This window comes from Solanum lycopersicum, chromosome 3 (genome assembly GCF_036512215.1).
Source record: "Solanum lycopersicum chromosome 3, SLM_r2.1".
Classification (NCBI taxonomy): domain Eukaryota; kingdom Viridiplantae; phylum Streptophyta; class Magnoliopsida; order Solanales; family Solanaceae; genus Solanum; species Solanum lycopersicum.
Window position 1 is genome coordinate 1851123 of NC_090802.1, and position 13777 is coordinate 1864899.

A 13777-nucleotide genomic window follows, 5' to 3' on the forward strand; every position below is an offset into this window, starting at 1 on the left:
AAATACAAACTTACTTTGGCCTCCCACTGTTGAGGCGTTATTTGAAATCTACTCCATCAGGTGGCTGTATGACACATGAACATCCAAAAAAGTTAACAATGTTCTGATTCACGACCTTCAACAACCAAATTGATGCTTTCGCTATGCAATATCTAAGCAATAACTAATTATCCAGAAACATAACACAGAGAATTGGATAAATTCAATTGCATTGCACAAAACCCAATGGAACGTGTTTTTGTTCAAGAACAAAGCAGCATTGATATAACATGTAGTTAAGCGAACAAGGGGAACACTATAAAATACATCAAGCGCAGAAATATTGGTCCGCAATAGCAATAAATATAACATGTTACCTAGAATCAGTTACAATTGGCACCCTCTGACTTTGACTCGGACTCGGACGATCCATCTCAGGAAACCTTAAATCAAACAGTGCTTCGTCCTCAGGTGCCCTCAGGTGGAAGGCCGGAACCAGAGGAGATATATTGTGCGCCTATAGTTAGTAAAAAAAGTGACATCACTAAGGAGATATTGTAATCTATAAAATTAAATTGAAACGGCTGCATGTTACAAGAGCTAACTGGTCTAGCAGAATGAGGAAAAGATGTTGGCGCAGCAAATGGGATAGGATACTCCACATTGTCAATAGCCTGTGCAGCCTGAGAATTAAAGAAGTATCATGCATTTAGATTATAATAGTCTCAAAAAAAAAGATAAATTTAATCTCATATTGAAATGCCTCTGATATTTACACAAGAACCTCATGCGTGCTAGAGTAAGGTTATCAAAATCAAATACGATGAGGGGGATAGAAGGATGACAACGGAAGTAATTACTCCATATGGGGTTAACTGTGTGAAAATCAATTAAATTACTCTGGCCTTTTATGAAGAACCACACCAATATTAAAGTAGGAAATGGTTGCAAGATCTCCTTTTGGGAGGATAGGTCACATAGTTTAAAGGGTTTGTTCCCTGAATTAGCTGGTATTGCAGTACAACAGAATGTGAGTGTACCTGACATATGGACACAACAAGGATGGGACAATGAATTCAGGAAGAACTTCAATGACTGGGATTCTGTCATTGAGTTCTTCAGAATGTTGGAGGAGTTTAGAGCTACAAGTGAAGAAGCAGACTTTGGCAGAAATTAGATAGCAATGGCATATTCAAGGTGAACTCTGCTTACAAGTTATTGAACCGAGGAAACCAACAGGCACAACATTGGTCATGGAAGCATAAATGGAAGACCAAAATTCCCTTCAAAGTTGTCTGTTTTACTTGGTTATTAGCAAGAGAGGCTGTTTTGACACAAGAGAACCTCAAGAAGAGAAAATTCTCTTTATGTCCCAGATGTTACCTTTGTGGTGAAGAGGTTGAGACAGTTGGTCATCTATTTTGCAATGCAGGATAACTACACAGTTGTGGAGGATTTTTGTTAGCCTTAGGAGCATTAGTTAGTGTCATGCCTAACAAAATAACTCACTTGTTATATAGTTGCGAGGAAGCAGGAGTAGGAGCTGCAACAGAGACAAATGGAGAATTGTCTCAACTTGTATTTGGTGGATAATATGGAAGAAAAGGAATTCAAAATGTTCTGAGAGCAAAAACCATGATCTACATATGATGAAACTAAATTGCATTAGACTTTTTGTTTCTAGTGCAAACAAATATACTTAGAGGATGCCGACTCGATTAAATACATCATATGATATTGTTAGGACTGCGAGTCCGCTTTTAAATATGGTTTCAGTGCAACTCGACTACTGACTTGTCAATATACACAAATGTTACCTTCTCACAAAAAAACGACGAATTTAATTTAGAAAAGTTCACGGAATACCTCAGAATATGGCTCTTGGGCACGCTTGGCCTGATTAGAGCTGAACTTCTCATAGAACACATCCCACCATTCCATTAGCAATCCCTCCGGGGATTCAATAGCTAAAACAAATCATATAAATTAAATAATACTACATTAGCACATCACCACAAATATAAAATTATCAAAATTAACAAGTCTTCTCTTTATGAACCGTTTTAAAAAAAAAAAATAACAAAATTCTATATCTATGTCCAGTCAACCAAACAGCATATAAAAATTAAAAGAGCTAAATGATTAAAAAAAAACACTACAACTACATCTTTTGCACGAGCTTCATGCCCTAACTATCCGTTATTCTTTTTTCTATCTAAAAATTATCATCATTTATAAATTTAAACACATATCAACTATTCCTTTTCTTCTTTTTAATCACAAGAAAAACCCTATCTTTTGGATGTATGCACGTAAAATCCTACTCCTATACAATAGCTCACAAAATACGTAGGAGAGGTAATCCGTACTAGGCAACGAGCTCGACTCAGAAGGCAAACTCCTTGCTTTCACCGACAAGGAATTTCGAAAACATCCAACATGAAAGTCTTAAGCTCAAACAACTGGATCAAGATTCAACTATTTCGTTAAAAGATACATAATTAGGGTATAAAACCCCAAAAAAGTGATAGATAAATTCTTTTACAGCATCCTGCATTCACTCGAGCTTACATAGACAATCTACCTTAACCCAAACATCAATAATCACGGGTAACTAATTTCACGATCGCCCCATGAATTATAAATCACATAAAAATAACTTTTAACAATAATAATCATAATTAAAGCAAATAATCAGTTCAAATTATCATAAATTTAAGAGAAAAACTTACCAACGGTATCGGGATTCACAACATTAGCTTCAATGGCGAATATTTCAGCAGTCACATGCAGCCCCTTTTTAACCAAGTAGTTGTAGAGGTATTTGTCCAGCCTGAAATTTTTTTTCCAAAATTGAGTCATAAAACACAAATTTATATATGTAACACAATTTAAAATATATAATTTAAATTTTTGAAATTTCGACCTGAATATGTAAAGACGAATTTGCCCCTCTGCTATTTAAATTTGTGTTTATTCAAGGTTTTAGAATTAATGAATTGTGTCTTATTTAATCCAATTATTAATTGAGTTTTTTGTGTGAATAAATGGTGTTTTAAGTGTTAAAATTATTTGAGAAAAAAGAGGTATTTATATTTACTCTTTTTAATTTTTTACTAGAATTTAATGTTCAATATAATTTCATGAGTAGATTTGTAATGCGTATATAATTTTTTTTATCTCTATGTTATAAAATGAGAGAATTAATTTTAATAAATCGTTGTCTCAAATAAAGTAAATTAATTTTAATTATACCTGAAATTGGATTAAATTGAATTTTTAATAAGAGGAAAAGTTTTGAGGATTATATAAGGGAAAATGATTTTTTTCCTCCACTTTATTAATATGAAAATTCATCTAATTTGTCTAGATTTTGACTTAGGTTTGTAAGCCAAACTAACTTATAAAAAAAATATCTCTATTTTAATTTGATTTGTCATGATAAATAAATAAAAAGCGTTTAATACTTTAATTTCATAATAAACGAAATAAACTAACAAGTAAAGAGGTGAATAATAATTATGAGTTCGACCGCTTAATTTATGACATATTATTTGGGCCTAGGCAAAAATTGAGAAATTGAAATTACTTGATCACTAAATAAAATAAAATAAAATAAAATGATCTTTAAAACCTTTTAAGCGTAAAAAGACCATCAAATTTTAAAAAATAAAAATGTAAGTGACATAAAAATCAATATATCCGCAAAAATTGAACATGCTTTGATCCAGTTATTAATCTGATCTGATTCAATCGTTCAAATGTAGCCAAAAAGAATTTTTAAAACTCCTAGTGAAAATCATTTTATTTTGTTCTACGTTTATTCTATATCACTCGTTTTCAATCAAGACTTATGTTTCTTCTCCTATTTTTACAACATTAAAAAATTATCAAAACACCGTAAAATAATTCTATAAAAAATATTATTCAAGATTAAATATTTTTTTACATAAATTTCTTTGATTAGATAAATCATTCAAACCTAAAATAATGAAAATGCTAAAAGAGAAAACAACATTAAAAAAATTAATTAGAAAACAACTTTTTATTTAGAAACTCACATTATTTGGGGATTCCATGACTCCATGATCCTTAAAGACTAAAAGAAGTTTTTTTTTAGAGCATAGAGAAGAAGAAGAAGAGGAGGAGATTAAAATGAAATAACAATGAAAAAAGAGGAAATATAAAAAGTGAAAATAATTTGTGAAGACGTTAATAACATGTAAAACTCAAATGGGTGTGAAAACACACACACACACAAAAAATGAAGTTTGACTTGAAAATAGTGATTAAAAAAAAAAGTCAAAATTACTACTAGATTTTCTTTAAAATTAAAGAACTTCATTTATTAATCAACTAATTCAAATTACACATTTTTTTTTCTCTCTTTAAGCATTTTCATTTTATACTTTTTGTACAATGTGGAAATAATTTATATTATTTTTATGCCTCTAATTCCTAAAGACATTTGAGGATTTTAAACAATTATAGAATTTTGCTAGTGAGATACTTCAATTTTATTTCTAGATCTTTTATAATTTTCTTGACTTAGAAAGGGGATAATTAATTATTTAAATGGTGAACTCAAAGAAATATTGATAATTTGAAAATGTCAGTACAAATAAGGTGAATTGTAAAACATAAAATATAGTCAAATTGAAAGATCAATAACTTATCTAAATTTATGAAAATTTAAAAATAAATAGAATCCGATTAATAAGAAGGTCATTGAAGTTTAATGTAATCAATACATTTACTCGTAGTTTATTGAGAGTATTTTAAATTAGTTAGACTTAGATGATCGTTTAGAAAATACAAAGAATTTATAAGTAAAAGAAATAATGTAATTTAAAATATTGTAGGAAAACTATACAAAATTTACCAGAATTAACAATACATATTTTTTGAACAACAAATATTCATTATTGATCTTATTTAACGACGAATTAGCTATAATCACATAAGCTATATGTTACTATCTAACAAAAATTAGTGACAAAACGTGTTAATTTTTTTTTTCCAACGTAACATTTGCTTGACTTGATACAAAATAGATTTATTTTGTAGACAAAATTAAATAAAAGAACAGTCAATTCGTACAATTGAAGAGGAATATTGCAATAAATGAGTATAAATTTAGTTGACAAAAGAAAAAAAATATTTTTGCACCAAAAGAAAAGAAGAAATTTTCATTAAATGACCTCACTTAAACCAATAAAATATATACAATCAATTCTACAGATATTAACAAATTAATTTGTACAAATCATTAACATTTTTAAATAATACTGATAAATTGCACCATTTATTTTTTGCACCTATTTTATACTAGCATCACCAAGATATCTTTCAGATTGTAAATTATAAAATCCTCATAAACAAAAAAAAAGTAAAAATTACTTGCTGTTTTTTTTTTTGTAAACATTAAGATTTAATTTATTAAAATTACAAAAATAAGTATTCTTGATATAACTAGAATCTCAGTGAACTTGCTCTTCATCTTATGAATTAGTCAAATATATCAAATTCAAATAGTTCTTTTTTTAAAAAAATTAAAATCTTTTTTTAAAAAAAAAATGTAAGTGGACTAATTGATAAAAGATACAATATGGATCTTTAAAAAATAAGCATTATTTTATATAAAGAATTTAAGTTAAATAAATTTAAAACGCTTACATAATAAAGCATTTGAATTCTCAGCTAGCCATTTCAATATCGTCTAATATATTTTGAGAAAACAATAAAGCGGAAGACTCGAGAAAACTTTAGCTCCAACGCTAAATAACAACCATATCAGAATTGTTTATCGCAATCAATCAACGTAGCCAAAAATATACCAAACTAGTTGAAATCGACTGCATGAATCCTATGTATAAATCTTAAAATCATTTAAGTCACTACAATATATACCAATACCAAATTTTATACTAGCAATTCTGATAATCATCTTCTTCAAGACCGTCAAAATATGTTAAACGAGATTCAAATAAGGAAAGAAAATCAGGGAAAACCCTAACATGTTTCAGGCCAAATAAAAAAGACATCCAGTAATTAGATGCAGATATGCCCATGTATTTCGAAATCGAATGCAAACACGTGTTATCAAAAGCAAAAGGCGCAAAAAAGCTAAGGTCCTTAGAGAATTAAGCGCAAATAAATCGTAAATCGCGGGTTGTAATGAAACGAGATGCAAAGAGAGAGAGAAATACAATTATATATATTTAGTCCAAGACTAATAATTATAAGCATGAATCCAAACATATGAACGAAGAAAATATATATCAATTGTTTAGCGTCGTAGCTCATTGGCAAGGAAAAGTATGCCTCACAAGTAACACTAATTAGCTGATCACAACAGAATTCAAAAGCTAATTTCTCAAAGCATTGAAATAAGACATCAAATACAATATTAGTAAAGGGTAAAGAGAGCTTTATTTCAGTCATGTTACTCCTTGACATAGAGAGGCAATTTTCAGTCACACACAAAAATCTGGAAATCATGTTCCATGTTATCTATCATGTAAAATTACCGAAGCATTCACCTCAGCGCACATCTACAACCTAATCGCGCATTAGTATAATGGTGAGGCAGAAAAAACATAGCAGAACGGAACATAAACCTCTTTAGTTATAGCGGGACTTGGTAAAGCTATCAAAGCTAGATGATCGAGGAACTCATGAGAAAGACTTAAGACTTTGATGAAGCATTTTGATGTGCGGATCCAAGTTTTTGGATCCAATGAAGGAACCCCTTCTTGTGATGAAACATTGAATTTTGTACTAGATTCAGAGTCCCATCATGCGCAACTGAAGATTCAAACTGCTCCAGTACCTTCACGATCTGCCAAAACTCAGGCCTCTTTTCTGGTTGCAAAGACCAACACTGTTCGATCAACGTTCTCATGGCAAGAGGGCAGTCCCCAGGAATAGGTGGTCTCATATTCTGAAAGGTTCCAGAGACATTCTTTCAGATGCATCAGCGGTCACAAATTATTTGGAAAAAAGATAACAGATGAACCAATGATAATTTTGTGCACCATGACAACTAAACATAAAGTTCATGATACGTTAACTTCAATACCTAGACTAGATGAATAAGAAAAAAAAATTCAATACCTTGTTCACAACAGCAAAAGCAGCCTGTACTGGTGTCATGTCTTCATAAGGAACGGTTCCAGCCACCATTTCCCATAAAATGAGTCCAAAACTATACACATCCACCTTCCGTCCATATGATTTTCGTTTAATCATCTCAGGTGCCATCCATCGGTAAGTACCGGGATCATCAGCCAAAAGATCACAATATGCTTCCTCACAAGCAATTCCAAAATCTGCAATTTTAAGGTGGAAGTTCTCATCGATAAGTATATTTTCCGGTTTGAGATCCCTATGAATAATGCCTTGTGAGTGAATATATTGCATCCCATGAGCAATATCCAAGGCCAATGCAATCAGTTTTTGCAAGTTTATGGACTTGTCCTCAAGCTTGTGAAGGTATGCTCTCAAAGAACCCTCAGATAGATACTCAGTTACAACACAAAAAACTGGTGTCTTTCTGCATGCTCCTACAAACTGCATTGAGAGGTCATCATAAACTAGATCAGAGATGATTTTGAAAACAAAAATAAGATGCCAAAGTTGTGTTTTACCAATTTAAAACATAAAAAATGCGAGATGCCAAGATAATAAAAGAAAAGGAAAACAAACTGAGGAAAAACAAAAACCAAATGAGGCCATGGAAGAACTTCCATTTCAAAATTCTTAGCAAGACCATCAAATACAGTAAGGAATGTATATGCAGAACGCAATATGCTAAAACTGAATGCATCAAACAAAAAAATTGATCATCATTAACTACCTTTACGACATTTTGATGGTGGAGTTGAGACAAGAGAGTAACTTCTCTGGTAAACTGATTCTCCAACCGAGTTGCTAAAGCTCCATTATCGTCATCATCAGGTAGTTTTATCATTTTCACAGCAACAGGTTCATCCCTGTATATTCCATGGTAAAGCTGACTATGCGCACCATGAGCAAACCGAAGCCCAAGAAATAGCTTGGAAAGATCAACAGTATATTCATCAGTTGTTTCTACAGCCGTAACCCTGCGCCCATTTTGATCAAAGTACTTTGTCCACGCAGAATCTTTCCAGTTCCGGCTCTTTGATTTGTCATTGAACTTCGCTGCTGACTTTGAAATAGCAGAACTGGAACTAGCTATTTTCTTTTCATGAGAATCTTTGAGGAACAACTTACCCACAATACCCTTCTCATGTCCCTTCCTTTGAGGATGTGGAGTCGAAAATCTCCTCTGATTAGATCGAGCTTCCTTAAAGGTATCGGGAAGTTTGGTTTTCGGAAGAGGGGATAAAGCCCTCTGCTTCTTTGCACTCAGGTTTTGCTGAATTTGCTTAACAGTTGGATCAGGTCTTGAATTGAGAGAAGTCGTTCCAGGTCTAGTTTTGGCACCTGTAATACTTCTAGGCTGAAAACTGACAGTGGTACTGGACAATCTAGCTGCATCCAACCTATGACAAATGGTATGAGAAAATTTCGTTCTCCTAATCCAAGAAGTAGCTTCCTCGTCCATTGTTTTTCCGCAATCAGGCTAAGAAACCTGGTAACTAGTACCAAATTTCTTCTCCTTTTCCTTCTTCAGTTCAGGAGGAGGTTCCAATTCGACAATCCACTCAAATTGTCCTATCAGTTTCGCTATGTTTTCAAAAAACGATTTGTTCATACCCATCAATCAAGAATCAACTCAACCTTCAATCTTATGTGCAAACACACAACATAAACGATCAATGACAGCCACAATAGACACCCTTCAAAAATGCCTCCTTCAAGAACAAGATAAACCACGAATTAAACGAAATATATCTTTTTCTTTTTCTTTCTTCTTCAAAAAGAGTAAGCAGGTACAAGAAAAACCAAATCTTTATCACCTTTTTCAACATTCATTCAAATCAGATAGAAAAAGACTATTACCTTAAACAGCAGAAGAAACCCTCTTCAGCTACAAAATCAAACAACCTTCCTTCAAGTCCTAGAAAATCCCAAAACAAAAAATCAACAAAAAAAGAAGCAAAAGGTTAATAATACAAGAAACCTAAACAATATTAACAAACAATGAAGGGATGAAAACATGCTAATCTGAATATCAATATTAACAAATCCCATTAAACCCCCAACACAAATCACAATCATGAATCCAAACAAAAAGAGACACACACATTATCTTGAATCGAAATAATGAACATACCCTTTCCGCAAAATCAGATTCTAACTACGAAAAGGGTAAAACTTTCACAATATATATAAAAAAAGAGGATTTTCTATAAAGACTATTTTGTTAAACTAAGAAAGCTAAACAATCTTGAGAAACAACAAAAGGATGAAAAGCACACTAATTTAGCTATTAAAACAAAAAAAATCAATATTAACCAACCCCATTAAACCCCCAGCACAAAACATAATCATAAACCCAAACAAAAAAGAGAAACAACACATTATCTCAAATCAAAAAACCTAAACACACACTTTTTGCAAAATCAAACTCAAGTACCAAAATGATAAAATGTTATAACAACATAAAAAGGATTTTCTATAAAGATTCCACCTTTGATAAACAATAAAACAAACAACAAAGGGATAAAAGCACACTAATTTAGCTATCAAACCAACAAAAAAAATCAATCTTTACAAACCCCATTAAACCCCAAATACAAAATCACAATCATAAATCCAAATAAAAAGACAACCATTATCTTAAATTGAATAAATAAACATACCCTTTTTACAGAATTAGATTCAAGTACCAAAACGAAAAATCTTTAACATTAAAAAAAAAGGATTTTCTATAAAGATTCCATTTTTATTAAACTAAGAAAGCTAAACAATATTAACTAACAAACAACAAAGGGATGAAAAGCACATTCACTTGGCAATTAAAACAAAGAATTATCAATATTAACAAAACCCATTAAACCCCAAATATAAAATCATAATCATAAATTCAAAAATATAAAAAGACAACTATTATCTTAAATTGAAAAAATAAACATACTCTTTTCGCAAAATGAGATTCAAGAACCAAAAGAACAAATCTTTCACAATATAAAAAAGGAACTTGCTATAAAGAATCCATTTTCGGTATGAATTCTAATTCTCCTCTCTTTAATGATATGTAATATTCTTTGAGTCATTGAGATAATTTAATGAGAGAGGAGAATAATTCAAATCAAAATCCATTTATGACTAAATTCTATACTCTAATAGTCTTTGTTTTCACACATAAATAAATTTAAAAAACAAAAAAAACAAAAAAGTACGTTTAAGTACCTTTGAAGTTTTCGATATGGACCCGGTTTTTGTTGCATGACTGAAGGAGAGATGATAGGGGTGTCGATATATATTAAGGTTCGATTAAATTTAAATTTATATTAAAAAGTCTTGTATTAAAAAATAAAATAATTTTTAATAAAAATAGCTTTATATTAAAGAGATTTAAATTTGAGTTTTGATTATAAATAGTAAAATATTTATTAATCTATCGTAGTCATAATTAGTTAAATGAAGTTAATTCATTAGGATTAAAAGGTAAATAAAAATGCATATTAATTACCTTGAATTATGCCGTTTTGTCTTAATCTATGGATGGACTTTACGTTTAAATTTATCCCAAAAAAGAAAGATATTTTATGAATTTAGAAGTTTAATTTCTTCTTTTATTCATTATGTGTGTAATTAAACAATGCTACATATAGTAAAAAAAAAAGGGGGGGGGGGGGTGGCAGAGTTTATGGAATTTATCAAAACTCTATTATTGAAAAATTATGTTATAAGTATAAAATTAAAATAATTTTTTTTATAGATATAACGATGTTAAATTTCATATATTTATATGTTTTTTTAATATATTTGGAATGTTTTAATAAAAAAAATTGGAATTTACCATTAGATACGAGGAATAATCATCACTTAGGCTTATTACTAGTTAAAAAAGAATTGTTCATATATTAATTAATACTAATTAATATTGTATAGTCTTAATTAACAATTAAATGACTATTGTATATCTTTAAATAATTTTTAAAAAAAAGACAACGTCAAAACTACGGCATTATACCCTTTCTGGATTTTTATGAAAAGATTATTCAAAAAGTTGAAACGAATTTTAAATATTTTATTTATCAACAAATTTTTCCAAGAATCCTGTGAATAAGTTGAAGAAAAGACAAAGAAAAGTTGAAAAAAAGGAAAAAAAATAGGTGGGAAGCATATTGCTGTCACAATCTGAGAATTATTAAATTACGTATGATTTTAAGGAAGATTGAGATATTTTTTTATTTTATATTTTTAACTTTGTTTTTATGTAGAAATAAATATGATTAAAAGTATGATTAATTAGTACGGATAAGGAATATTAAGTCGATCGATATGGTACTTTGAATTTTTTATTTTTTTTTGTAACGGAAGATTTTGATATTAAATTCACCATATGAAAAAAATTATTGATACGAAGTTTAAATTGATCTTGCTCTAATAAAATTATTAGAAATCAAATAAAAAATATTGATATGATTATTATGTACTTTGTACTATTTCTTTATAAAAAATTTATTATTATCTTTTAGAAATATGTATTGATTTTAGGCTAAATACAAATCGTATAAAATAAATAGATGAGATCAATTTTTATTTTTTCTAAAAAATTTTGAGTGTTTAAAATAGAATTTTTTTTTAGGAGAGATTCCGATTCCTTCTATAGGATATTATGTGATTTAGATTCAAACTTAATGAGCCAATAATACTATTATACATTAAACTAAATAAAATTACACAAAAATTGAAATCAAATTAGCAATAAAAGTAATATAATATATATAGAGAATGTGAAAACTTTATGAGTTCATATTTGAATATATATATTAGAATGTGAAAACTTTATGAGTTCATATTTAATATTCTATCATGTGTCTACTTCTCATTTAATTTTTTAAGGCTGAAATATATTATTATTTATTTGGTGGATACTACATTCCTAATTTATGATTCAAATTTTATTGACATAGATTTGCTCTCGACTTATTCAAATGAATTTTCCCTCTTTGTTAAGTATAAAAATTAAAACATGAAATCAACTTTATGAAATGGGTAAATTATAATTTGTTACCTAAGCACCGATTATTTTTATTAAAAGAAATTAAGAAGATTCTATTAATTTTTCTATATATATGTATATATAAAAATAATGATGGTAAGATTTAGACTTATAATATCAAATTTAAGTTTTTAATTTCAAGTTGAAACGAAATTAATTTTATTATTAAATGTCAAGATATGATATTAATATCAATTTTTCACTTTTATAATCAAGATTTTAATTAAACGCGCGAAAAAAAGTCCAAAACAATGACTCTCTCGTCTAAACCTACATTTGACCCTTATTGTTAAACAAATATATTAAACGTTAAATGATTCAGCCAATTTCTCAACTTTTTTCATATTTAAATGATGTTTTCTTTAAAAGTCAAATGGATTTATTATTTTTATCATGTGTCCTAATTTTGTTTTCTAAAATGTACTTTCCACGATTTTTTTTGTTCAATTTGCAGTAAAATAATTGATAATTTGGAGGAAAAGTCAAGTTTGAATATATATATATATATATATATATATATATATGGTCAAAGATCATGAAATGGAGCTAAATATTCCTTTAATCACGATTAGCATGTCTGGATGATCATTTTGGGATATTTTGAGACAAGAAAGAATGTTTTATGGTTTTTAGTTTTTTTTTACATTTTTAAATAGTGGAATGAAATCACAATGATATAAGTTAGTATTTTAAATTAAATATGAAATAGTTTGAAATTTATTTGGCAATTATTACTTTAAACGATCATTTGGTTAAATTATCTAAGAATTATAATTTCAAAAAGAATTTTGACCGTCGAGGCTATAAAATAAATTAATCACATATTGGATAGAATAAAATAAGTTATTTCATGATTAAATCTATAAAAAATTATTGTGTTTAATTGATTTCAATCATTTCATAATATTGCTTAATAATTTTTTTATTTGTTATTCAAAAGTATACTTTTGGTATTCAAAGTCTAATGTTTCAAATTAATTAGATTTCTTATACTCGAGATTTGATTCAAAAGAACAGATGAATCTTAATCATCTTCACAAATTCTTGATGAATCCTTTTTATCTAAGTATAAAATATATAAAGTCCAATAAACTCGACTTTTTAATTCATTGCGCAGTGAATAGATAATTATATAAGTAAGTTTCTTTATACATATTACTTCCCAATAAACTAGATCGGGATTTTTATTTAGGAGCAAAAGAATCTCGCATATTTTTTCTTCATAATTACTTCGATTCATAAGTTTCTTCATACATATTACTCCATTAAATTAGATCGGAGATTTTTATTTAAGAGCAAAAGAATCTCGCATATTTTTTCTCCATAATTACTTAGATTCATCTCCTTAATGAAAGATCGTAATTATACCTTATATATTTCTACTAATAGACTACAAGTGTTATTCATATATTTGCGTCATTGTTTTAGCAATAACTTGTTGGATTATGGCAATATTAGCACAATTTAAGTTGGAGAAAATTGTATGAAATAACAAATTATTAATTTAAATTAAATATTGTAGATATAGTTTATTTTATTTGTAATTCGCGATAAATATTTTATTCTTTTATTATCTGATTCGGTATATTATTACTATTTTTGATATACAAGTATTCATTCGATATACAAATATAT

General features: G+C 28.8%; 2 protein-coding genes across 3 annotated transcripts; both read right to left on the bottom strand.

Annotated features, from left to right (window-relative positions):
* Window positions 1-13: 13 nt before the first annotated feature.
* Window positions 14-2856, bottom strand: LOC138347783 (uncharacterized). The gene is made up of 5 exons (XM_069296124.1): window positions 2712-2856; window positions 1846-1946; window positions 585-662; window positions 357-496; window positions 14-64 (listed from the first exon to the last, which is right to left on the bottom strand). Exons 1-5 carry the CDS (start codon window positions 2839-2841, stop codon window positions 49-51), a joined length of 465 nt encoding a protein of 154 aa, XP_069152225.1. The 5' UTR covers window positions 2842-2856; the 3' UTR covers window positions 14-48.
* A 3536-nt stretch (window positions 2857-6392) lies between these two features.
* Window positions 6393-10387, bottom strand: LOC101258727 (serine/threonine/tyrosine-protein kinase HT1-like). Of its 2 annotated transcripts, none has more exons than XM_026030355.2 (5): window positions 10321-10387; window positions 8968-9025; window positions 7838-8819; window positions 7096-7551; window positions 6393-6922 (listed from the first exon to the last, which is right to left on the bottom strand). In XM_026030355.2, exons 3-5 carry the CDS (start codon window positions 8567-8569, stop codon window positions 6668-6670), a joined length of 1443 nt encoding a protein of 480 aa, XP_025886140.1. In that variant the 5' UTR covers window positions 8570-8819; window positions 8968-9025; window positions 10321-10387; the 3' UTR covers window positions 6393-6667. The 2 variants fall into 2 exon arrangements, with proteins under 2 accessions (XP_025886140.1, XP_004234115.1); XM_004234067.5 differs by lacking the exon at window positions 10321-10387 and adding an exon at window positions 10046-10288.
* Window positions 10388-13777: the final 3390 nt, after the last annotated feature.

What these genes read in the sequence shown, in the direction of transcription:
- LOC138347783 (XM_069296124.1), bottom strand. Translation starts at nt 2,841, where the DNA reads ATGACTCAATTTTGGAAAAAAAATTTCAGGCTGGACAAATACCTCTAC. An exon ending in TGTGAATCCCGATACCGTTG is followed by an intron (nt 1,947 to 2,711) that starts GTAAGTTTTTCT and finishes GATTTGTTTTAG; the next exon opens with CTATTGAATCCCCGGAGGGA. An exon ending in TTCCTCATTCTGCTAGACCA is followed by an intron (nt 497 to 584) that starts GTTAGCTCTTGT and finishes TACTAACTATAG; the next exon opens with GCGCACAATATATCTCCTCT.
- LOC101258727 (XM_026030355.2), bottom strand. Translation starts at nt 8,569, where the DNA reads ATGGACGAGGAAGCTACTTCTTGGATTAGGAGAACGAAATTTTCTCAT. An exon ending in ACCATCAAAATGTCGTAAAG is followed by an intron (nt 7,552 to 7,837) that starts GTAGTTAATGAT and finishes CTCTCAATGCAG; the next exon opens with TTTGTAGGAGCATGCAGAAA. An exon ending in CTTTTGCTGTTGTGAACAAG is followed by an intron (nt 6,923 to 7,095) that starts GTATTGAATTTT and finishes GGAACCTTTCAG; the next exon opens with AATATGAGACCACCTATTCC.